Here is a 12,060-nt window from a genome sequence, read left to right as displayed (position 1 = left end):
CTTAGAACATTGGTTTTTTCTTTAAAAATGTCTTAATTATCCTTGACTAGGCGATATTTAATGTTACTCGAAACTGACAAAGTTTTTGCCAATTTTTGATATAAAACAAATATTATCTTACAAATCCAGGGATACCCTATTGCATATCTACGTACTCGTGTTTATTAACTAAAGTGATGACTCGGTGGCAGAGGATTACAGCTTAGTTGAAATTAAAGTGGTTTAGCCAGAGCACACTCGGCGCTCGACCACTTCAAGCCCCCTAACCTGTAAATGCCTCAAAACAAACAATAGTCATACGTTACAAATTTATTTGTTGCCAGCTTCTTATATTTTATATAAGCAAATTAATAAGATAAAATATTATTAATTTGCTTTTTTTCTCTACATAGCTTAATGGCAGTCAGTATGCTATACTTCAATTTTTAAATTATTTAATTCTCAACAAGGAAGTATGGTTTTAATTTATTTATGCGATATGTAAAGATTTCCTAAATATACCAGTAGCTTTCGTTCTGCGTAACATATTATCATATGATTCCAAGTTGAGGGTAAGTCAGCTTTACCTACAGTTTTAAGTTAAAAATGTGTCTCGGAACTTGTTTTTATAGTATAAGTAGGTGACCTCTTTAAAATTGCCGCTATATGCAGGTTCAGCAGACATTGTTTTATACAAAATTATTATTTTTCATGTTGTACGTTTATCATCTTTGCAAAAAAACTATACAAATTTTGTTAAAAATCTGGTCCTATGATGTTAGAAGTGGATGAGCTCGAATACATAAAAAATGACAGAAACTAAATTATTAATACAAATTGATGAATTTATATTATAAGTCGGATATAACGAATAACATTATAAGCGCATGTGCACCGGACAAAACGACGAATTTATGAAAACACCGCTTACGCCGTAGCGTTCCGGCAGTCCTTTTCCTACGGCGTAGGCGTCTACACCGTAGCTGGCTGCTACGCTGCTCCGACGCTACGTGTATTAAATAAAAATTCTTCTATTGCTTCGTTAAAGATGCTTGAATATTATTTTTAGTTATTTGGTGATTTTATATTAAAGATTGAAATGTGAAATGAAAAATGTTGTTCCGTAATCTTTTGCTCTATTTACATTTTGGACTTGTATTGCACACTGTTAATTCTTTAAAGGACACCGGTGGTGAGTATCCGTTTATCATTTTGATTTCCTTATCGAAATCAGAATTTAATTTATGATAGTCTTTAAGAATGTAACTTTGTTTACTTCAAATTAATTTTCAAAATCAACAATGAAAATTTTGTCGGTTGTATAGTGTTGAAATAATTTGATTTGATTCACTGTAATTATTAATTTATATAAAGTTATGTATTAATTTATATAAATAAACAAAATGTAACTCCAGTTTCTCAATATAAAACCAACAACAACAATAGTTTAAGGCATTATTGAATTACATATCTAAGAATCGCTACGTTGAGTGATGGACAAAGAGGTGTGCAACAAATAGGTAGATAATAAATGTAAACTAAGTAATTACCGATAACTTATTTCATTGTTATAAGCCACTGAATAATATTCTCAAATTAAAAAAAATATTTCCATATTTTAAACTATCGTTTTAGTAAGTTATATATGATTAATTATAATGTACCGAAAAATAATTGATATAAGATAAGACTGTTCTTAGTAAGAAAAACTATTTGGTTTCAGGGTCTCGGAGTCAGTTTTTGTAACCGTCTATGATATATTAAATATTTGATTTCGAGATACTATGAAAAATCTTGGAACTTGATTAAAAAATTAGTAATAATTTGCATTGCATTTTAAATTTGAAATAGAACGAAAACTTTATCATCAATAGTTATAAAAATCAAACACAAATCATTTAATTATTCTCTAATATATTAATTTTTTTACTTTTATATATATTCCATACATTTACTTAAAGTTATGTTCAGATGTTCTTTGTACAATTTTTTTATCCTCTAATATATGTTATATTGTATTCTTATAGTTAAATTAAACGATATCACTTTTATTAATAACATTACTTATGTTTAAAAATAACACGATGCATATACCCGTGTCATTTCTGATAACATAGTGTTTGTGCATATAATAAAACCTTCATCCGCATCAGATTATAAGTTCTTATTGATACGAAGAAAACGAAGCGGTGCCGGTGTATTGGGACAACACTAGACCGACTAAAATATCAACGCTTACGTCCCCTTCCTACGCCTATCTGACGCTTGAGTTTTGGATGAAAGAGCGCCATTATATCCAAATAATTTTAATCTATTAATATCTAAAAGTATAATCTATTTCAGTACCAATTGAAGGCCACATTTCCTTAGAAATACCTTATATCGAATTTTACCCGTAGTAATCGTACCAATTGCTTCTATTAATAGTACACCTACAAACTAAAACAACTCTAGAAGCATGATGGCATGTACATTTTTGCTTAAGTATTGTAAGACGATGCCACTTAGCTTTAAGTTATGCGAAGATATCTCAGAACCTTTGGCATCATAAACAAAGGAGTATATGTTTCACAAAGAACACTACTCATCCCATTAAGTTCCTATACCTGGAAGTTATCCTTTGATGTTTTGTATAGTGTAATATGAACGATTATATTCTAACAGTGCTTTTATTCAAGACGATATGTTCCTTGTTGTTTTAATCATACGATAGTTGAATTAATCAGTTATCTCTTGCAGCCTATTACAGTTAATTTCTTTATGATTATTTTTCTTAGTTTTATTTTCGAGATATTTAAAAGAACAAAAGATTAAAATTATTTTTCTATCGAATACGCCGTATTCTATTAAATACTTTCATGTTCGCGGGGATCAAAAATTATGTTAGAATATTCACGTAACGCTTCATTCAAAGAAATCAATATCTTACTCAAGGTATTAATGTGTAAACAATATGCGTACCTATATTTGTAATTGTTTAAATGTAAGTGCTAAGTTAATTGACAACATTAAAAACATCAGTCAACAGTTATTTTGGACAAGTTATAATATATATAATAATCAGGAACATAGACTTATGTAATAAAGAGCAAAAATTTGTATTTTTGTATGTTAATAAGGAATAAACTCAAAAACTATTAGACCGATTTCAAAAATTATAATACCATTAGAGTGTTAAATTATTCTTACGTAACATAACCGTATTTTATATTGGTATGATATATTTATAATAAATATCCACCCGTGCGAAGCTGAAAAGGGCCGCTAATCTAGATTATACATACGTACATGCATATATGTAAATAATATTTTAATAATGAATACTATTGTGATTATTCACACGAGATAATTCTATTATCGACAGCGACTCGAAAAGTATCTGTGTTCGGCAGATGTGAGAATAAAAGCGAGCCCAGTGAACCGTATCTCAATAATGACGCGTGGATTTACCGATTCAGGAAATACCGCTCGACTGCTATTCTTGTATTATCACAAGGGCCAAATGTTAACGTTCTTTTTATTAGCCGGTAATTTTTCTACTATATTTTTGTAATGCATCTTTAATTAGATAATAAAATAAATTGTTCCATATACTCGTCTTGCATACAAAAAATCCATCATCAACTTTAAATGTTTAATTAAAAAAAAAAATTTACTCGATATAGTAAATATCATTTTACTAATATTATAAATGCGAATGTTTAGATGGAAGGATGGATGGATGGATGTTTGTTTGAAGGTATCTCCGGAACGGCTCAATGGATGTTGATGAAATTTGGCACAGATGCAGAACATTGTCTGGAAGAACACATAGGCCACTTATTAAGTTTTATAAATTCCGCGCGGACGGGGTCGCGGGCGACAGCTAGTTGTGATAATATTTTTTTGCTATCCTTATTAGGCTAATCCAAGTTATACAAGTGACTATATAAAATCAGTGTTTATTTCACTTAACACACTTCTTGCTACGATATACAAGCTTTCCAATTGGCCCATACCTCGAGTCCACTTCTATCGACCTATATTTTTAACTCTCAGGCATTCTATCAATACATTTGCTAACAGTCCTACATAGTTATTTGAATTTTAGTAACTCGTTTGATGCTAGATAATTTATGATAAAAAATGTCATGGTATATACGAGTATAATCTGTCATGTGAAAATAATCATTGTCTTTCAATCTTATTTAAACTTTAATTGCACAATCAGTCGGTATACTATAATTAGAAACGATACATAATTTAAATCGATTTCCTGTCTTGACCACCAGCATCAATGGTATAGGTTATTCCGATATGTTTAGAAGCTTGTTATCGCGTTAACCTTTGTTGCATGAGACATCAGATGGTACGTCTTGCGTCTCGTTAGTACAGCTATTTCATTAGCGTACACCGCCCGGCCAACCGGAACGAAGAAATGTTTGCACGCAACCGCTTCACTTTAGTTATAGCCGACTAACCTAGACGTTATTCCAACGTTAGGATTTGGTTTTAATAAAACACAGAGAGAAAATGCGACGCGACATATTAGAATATTAGTAAGATTATATAGTTATATAGTTACATATTACATAACTATGTTATTTTCGGTTTCAAGTTGCGTATTTTTTTAACAAAAACAAATCCTAAAGTCAATAAGGAGTTGTATATAATTGTTGTATGTAATTATATAATTATAGTGATATCGTAAAATCACACCGAAAAACTATGTTGAAATAAATTATTCCGGGTTTAATAATTTTGGGATAAATTAATTCATCAACATTACCCTAAAAGATATTGATCGGTCGCTTAAATAGAAATGAATTTCTTGTGCTTAGGCAAGAGCTCGCGTGTCAAGGAACAATTGTATAGGGCTAAGGTGTGAGCCGAGGGGTCGCCGCCGGGCTTACGGCGATACGCAGATATTTATACTGACTTTAGCAGAACTTTATATCTCAAAACATTATTTTGAACTTTAAATTTATTTCACATAATAAATCATTATATTATAAAGACATTTTAGAAATGCTTATTTTTAGAATTATTAAATTTGTACCATTAAACCCATTATTTAAGTAGTTTAAAACTGTTGACGTGAAATCACGATAATGTTCTTTTATAAATTGTTCATTTAATTTACTTTCATTGTTTTTTTTTGTTAGACTTACGATAACAGCTAAAAATAAAATCATCTACACATTACCAATATTTCCAAGAATCCGTCTCTATTCCAAGTATTGTAGGCACATACCTATATATAGCAGTTGGGACTCGAGAGGATCACTATTTAGTTTTATTTCCTAGCAATCGACTTACTCAATCATGAAGTAGGAAGAGAGTGGACCTTTTCATTCATCGAACCCACGACTTCTCTTTAAAAGCAGGCTTCGGTAGTACGTGAAGCTAATATCAATCAGACTGATTGAATGAATTCTACGAGTTTTCTTTGATGTCTGAAACCCGTTTTAAAAATGTATTGCTTTACGAGATGATATTTGTTTCTAATTGTACCTAACGGTCAAAATAAACGACAATACAATATTTATAGTATCAATAGATATGTCCTATGTTTAGTAGCACTACAATAAAAAGTATGATGTACTGATTTGGAGAGTGACCTTAACACGGAATTATTATGTACAGGATACCCAACTTTGATACTGTATATACTGACAAACATGAGTAGTTATAATTTTCCATTATATTTTTTTATTTTGAGATTTGTTTCCAGAGGTTCCACGCTTCGAAAACAACATGCCCAACCTGACAGTATCACTGGGAAGAGAGGCTATATTTACCTGCGTCGTAAATGATCTGGGCTTATACAGGGTGTGTATATCTTTAGTGTCACGTAAGATGTTTATAATTTTATTAAAATAATAAAAATAAATCACAACAATCTTTAATATTATTTAAGCCTATGATGTAAATTCATCTCAACTGCACAACTCGTATGTCAACTGTGTCGGTGTATTAAAAATAAAAATAATAGATCTGAAGGAAAAATGGTATTGTATTGTTCTACCAATAAAAATTATGATATAAACATATTTAATAGAACAGTGTGTTTCTGAACTACACGTTTGTAAGTTCCTAACTAGGGTCGTTCGTCTAACAAGCATGACGTTAATTAGAGAGGCCTACTGAGCAGAGGTCGTAATGAGTTAAAACTAGAACCATAAGGGACAATACGTAGTCACATAACCAGGGTTTTTATTTTGACATTCTAGTAGTATTCTGTGATCGTTTTGTTGAAGGGTTTTGTGTTATGGCATTTATTTTCTAAGTGTTATGTTCATGTAACCTAGTCATTATCAGTCATGTTACATTTCGTTCCAACTATTAATTAATACATTTGTCATTTCCATTTGCAAAATTTTAATTATATTTGTTTAATTATATTAAAATTATATTTTAAAAAAGTTTCAATGACGAAGTACTTTCTGAAATCATAAATGAATTATTAGTATATGTCACGTATATAAATTAAGCGAAACTACGTTAAACATTCAGTGCTATCGTTAATATTTAATAGAGTGTTCTACACCAATATTCGTATACTTTAATACCTTCCTACATAATTCATATGAATTACGGCACCCTATGTAGCCACCCTAACAATACAAATATTAAAATTTAACTATCGATAAACTTACTGTACTTTCATTTAGAAAACTTTCTGCAATAGGTGGCGTGGTTGCGCGTGGACACGCAGACTATATTATCTATAGCTGGCCATGTTATCACCAAGAATCATAGAATCGCAGTAACTCACAGTGACAGGCGCGTATGGTTCCTGCATATCCTGGAGGTTCGGCAAGCCGACCGCGGCTGGTACATGTGCCAGCTTAACACAGACCCCATGAAGAGTCAAGTCGCTCATTTAGATGTAGTAGGTAAGTCACATGATTATGAAACATTTAGTGCCAGCAACAATAACAAATGTATGAATATGACTTATCCGAGATTAGTCGCGCAATTCTTGCTAATCGCGATTGCTATTTCTTTGAGCAATTAATGTCACCAGAATCGCGCGGCTAGTTGCTTATTGGAAAAGGGATTTTCTTTCATTTCTACGAGATTGTTATCATTGCTATTTCAGTTATTATTACTCTTCCTTGCTGCAGTCGTCATTGTAGTCGTAGGGTCTAATGAAATTGACGTGTCGTTAGTATTAGACACATCTTGAACTATTTATAACCGCTGTGCAATAAATCTTGCTAAAGGCGACGTAACTCGTAGTCAGGCTATCACACGTTTTAATGACCAACGTACAATACGACTTCTAACCTAATTCTATTAAATCTCTATTTAGCATACCTCGGAATTTCGTGTTTACGAAAACGCGTTGATATTAGTGGCTTAAAAATCAATGATCAAGCAATTCCACTGAATTTGAAACAGTATTATTTTACATACGGCTTTTATTTTATGTACATACAGAAAAGTAATTTAGAAATTTATTTTTGCATGAGGATATATCAAAAGGGTAAAATAGTATTAGAGATATATCAAAACTCCTATAAATAAATATTATATAAATTGAACACAAAAACAATTATAAACATATAATCCACCACATTTCATTGAAAGCTTTTTAACATTTCGAGTCCATTTTCATTATCGTATTCATTTGTTTGTTAGCCTAATTACATTTTGTTTTGACTTCAAAATTTTAAATAAATTATTATTTTGAACATATTATTATGTTCTATGGACTGATTTACTCCGAATAATTGAAAAAAAACACGATATGTTGGGCTAAAACACATTTAATTATACGGCATTGTGTTTTCTGGCTTTATCAGTTTTGGTAATAGGATTTTATCAGTGGAAATGTTTATTTATTTATTGTCTTTTTATTTAGTGCCACCGGATATTTTGGACTATGCAACGAGTGGGGATCAAGTTGTGCTAGAAGGTTCTAATATAACTCTACGTTGTGCCGCTCACGGTGTACCCACGCCCACTGTTATTTGGAGAAAGGAAACCGGTGATTTGCTTGATACAAAGAACTTCAGTGATGTCCAAAGTAAGGTCAAAATGTTATAACAGTTCTTACACTAATTTTAATCCAACATGAATTTCTTATTTATTAATATGATGCTAAGACGGAGACCTGATTGTTCCTTATACATTTTTAACAAATTTAATTTTAATTAAATAAATTCGCAACATTATAGAGACTGATTTTACATCATTATCTAAGTCAGATAATTTTATCAAATGTATGTATTTTTGGGATAATAGTTACCAAAATATTCTGCATATTTTATGAAAAATGTTAACAAGTTGTACCGAATAAATTACATGCCGCCAATAAGGAAGTTGAACTTATAAAACTTTTTACATTAAAACGAGTGCTTCGCGAACTATGTTATACAGGGAAAGCTTCTCTGCAACTACTCGTACATCCACAACATCCATTAACGCTCTCACCACCGCATAATCTAGAGTTAGAGCTTACCATAAGTTGTTTAAATTCACCTCAGATTACAACCTAACCATATTTACTTTAAATACTCTCTTGTCAAGGTTTTTAAGACCTTTTCCAATTATTACTTGTCAATATGTAAGTATCCAGTGATTACTGATTAAATAAGTAATTTTTCAACAAATTTTACACTTAATACATTAAAATAAATAAAATTACAGTATTTTTTTTTTAAATAATTTTATTTTATATAATCGTGCATTATATCAACTGAGCATGAGCATTGTAATAGTCTAGCACATATGTCGAAGTCTATTCACCGGTCTGGTGACAACGACAAGTGCTCATTTAATTTATATTCTAGACATTATTTACAGATCAATCGATAAGCGGATCAAAGTTAGAAATAGTGAAGATATCACGTGTGCATATGGGCGCTTACCTATGTATAGCTAGCAATGGTGTGCCGCCTTCAGTTAGCAAGAGAATCACGTTAATTGTACATTGTAAGTAACCATATAACCCATGCGATAAAAAAAATACATCTCTTATTAAATACTTAAGAAATAATAATTCTTTGTAACGTGGGTCGATAATTGCATTAATCAAACGTTGCACAACCAGATTTATGGTTTTAATTTTTTTAGGACCTTGTATCTTCTCAAGGTCAAGAAGATGATACAATCGAAACTTAACACATTCAATGCCATCGATCGGGCTGCAAATGAACTTTTATCTGTGAAAATAGTATAGGTGCACAAAAAAAGATTCGAATTGAATAATCGATTATTGATGTACCAAATATTAATGCCAGTTGAATCAAAAAAAAATCAAAAGTATTCGAATATATCTTTTGTATTACATTACTTATTGAGATAATTTTACAGTTCCACCAATAATGACAATACAGAATCAACTAGTTGGAAGTATTGATGGAGAATCGATTGTACTAGAATGTCATTCGGAAGCATTTCCTAATTCTATCAATTATTGGACATTTAACGGACGTATTATATCACAAAGTGAGTATATTTTCTACGTTCTAGAACTATTCAACAAGAGATACAGTACTTAATTTTGTTGTTTTTTTACAGATGACAAGAAATATGAAATAAAAGCTATTGATCGAGGTTATGAAGTAGATATGAAATTAAAAATTAAAAAAGTTAACAGAGATTCCTACGGTACATATACTTGTGTATCGAAAAATTCACTCGGAGACACTGACGGCAGTATAAAGTTATATCGTAAGTTTTTTAACAAATTTACATGTTTTGCTGACAGGTTTTATAATATTAATTAGACATAGGCAAGTATATTTTGATGTCACCACAAGCATAGTGCAATGTCATCAAATTAAATTATGTCGTTACCAAAGACTCGTGATAATCATTTTTATAGCATTAAATTTTCAGATCCAACCACCGTTCTTAAAAATATATATATATTCGTTGGTTTTTAGTTTTAATAGCATCAAAGGAATTTCACAGAACCAATAACCAAAGTCTTATTACATGTGATTTTTAGAAAGCTATTAAAAGTAAACATAAAAGCTATGAAACGTTAGCAAACATAAAAAACCAATAAAATCATATATTTCGCGTTCACAAGAATCGTTAGGATTGTAAAAGTCAATAACGATCCATGCAATCTCGTAGGCTTATTTCACTCTCGTGTAGGATATTAGAAATAGAAAAAAATATTCTTTTTTCAAAATAACGTTTGTAAAGATTACTAACTACAGAACTAATCATGATCATAGTTGAATCATGATAATATTAATACATGTAGCGAAAACTTTTTAAACCCTTTTTAAATTGCATAAACAGATGGAACTGAAATTTACCATAATAAAATTTGATGTGGAAAAGAAGTGCATAAAGCTATTTTTGATCACAAATAAAAAATCTTTGCCTATGTATTATATTTGCAATTCTACCAAATGAACTAGAATTTAAAATATTTGAAACATTGAATTTGGAAAAAATACATTTAAATAATATCTAATATATAAAATTCTCGTGTCACAGTTTTCGTCACCGTACTCCTCCGAAACGGCTTGACCGATTCTCATGAAATTTTGTGAGCATATTCAGTAGGTCTGAGAATCGGCCAACATCTATTTTTCATTTTTTTTTAAATGCGCGCGGACGGCGTCGCGGGCGACAGCTAGTAATATATAAAATAACAATGAATTACCATTTACGTAAGACTCGCAAAATTTTCCAGAGTAACTACTCAACTCAACTATATGTCTTTTTAAATCAAAAGGTGGCAAACGAGCAAACTGCCACCTGGATTCGCCGAAATAGCGAGGCGACCGTTGCCCATAGACACCCGCAAATGCTGATGCGTTGTCTACCTTTAATCAACGGAGAAGGGGACGCACAGAAAGCGGATATTTCCCTTTCCTGTGCGGCATGCACAAATCCACTTCCCCTTTCCATCCTTTCCTAATTAAGAAAGGATGGGAAGGGAAAGAGGACTAAAATTAGGCCTCCGGCACCACACTCATCAGACTAAACGCGGAATTACTTCCACTTCACGCCTGTAATGTTGGCCAGGTTGGGTAATTATAGTATTATATTTTTAAAACCGTAGTCAAGTTTCGAGTTAAAGTAGACAATGAAAAATGACGTTAAGAAGATTATATAGTAGAACTTAAAGCTTAAATTCAAAAACAGTATTCAATATTCGAAATTAAACGAAGTTTTTTTAGCTCATTATACTTCTATGAAAAGCACTGTAAATGCTTATTAATAATTTATAATGTGTGCCACGATTTACTGTTTGCTTTACTCTTTTTACGTACACTCATTACGTAGGTTCCATGTTTATTCCTTTGATGTATTTTAAAAAAGTATCTACGCCTATTTATATTATACTGGGGCGAACAAGTTGTATTTAAATAAAAATTTGACCATTATTTCAGTTTATCTTCTATTTCGAAGAGTGAAACATGCTAAATATTTGATAATATTGTATTGTGTGGTTTTAACTTTGATATTTAAATTAAACTATCTTTCAGCAATATCAAGTAAATACGAAGACCTGCAGTATAACGATGTAAACGTATTCCATAAAAGCCTAGACGTGAGTGAACTTGAGGCACAGAAGCGAAGTCGGGCTTCCAAACTAGTGTTTAATGACTATTTAGATATTAAGTCCATACTTTTAACTCTAATCGGATGTATTGTAAATACGGGAATATATTATAACATTTAAAGTTGTTGAGTTTTATTTAACATCTAACTATGAAAGTGGCATTTTTAGCTCTTTGTTCATTTGCTTGTTTCGTTTTTTTCCTATCTCTTTAAACTCCGTGGTTAAAAGCTCGTATCATAGCAATTAAGATTACGACATGGCTGATCTTCAAGTGAATGAATAATGTAATGGCTATATAGTGCCTATAATAATAAAGCTTATAAGAAGTAAGTATATAATTTAATGTACTATAATTAGTTTAAATTGTTTCTTAAATTATTGTTTTATATCATATACATATTATGTACCTACGATTTGAAGAGTTATTTAATTTTCATAGCCTACACAATTTAGGTTTGACTAGGCCATACCAATTTCTTCGCCGATATGGGCAGGTTGCGTCACGATGTTTTCCTTCATTAAACAGCGTCGAATAAACTACATATGGAATTCGAAAAACA

The 12,060-nt window shown here is 31.1% G+C and overlaps 1 protein-coding gene across 1 annotated transcript; it reads left to right on the top strand.

The window, feature by feature from the left end:
- Positions 1-954: 954 nt before the first annotated feature.
- On the top strand, positions 955-11,620 carry LOC106717606 (lachesin). The gene is made up of 8 exons (XM_045679470.1): positions 955-1,171; positions 5,693-5,790; positions 6,650-6,857; positions 7,829-7,993; positions 8,773-8,901; positions 9,283-9,417; positions 9,490-9,642; positions 11,424-11,620. Exons 1-8 carry the CDS (start codon positions 1,093-1,095, stop codon positions 11,618-11,620), a joined length of 1,164 nt encoding a protein of 387 aa, XP_045535426.1. The 5' UTR covers positions 955-1,092.
- Positions 11,621-12,060: the final 440 nt, after the last annotated feature.

This window comes from Papilio machaon, chromosome 9 (assembly GCF_912999745.1).
Source record: "Papilio machaon chromosome 9, ilPapMach1.1, whole genome shotgun sequence".
NCBI lineage: Eukaryota > Metazoa > Arthropoda > Insecta > Lepidoptera > Papilionidae > Papilio > Papilio machaon.
The sequence above is the reverse complement of the archived record's forward strand: the minus strand, read 5'-3'. Positions and strand labels throughout refer to the sequence as shown.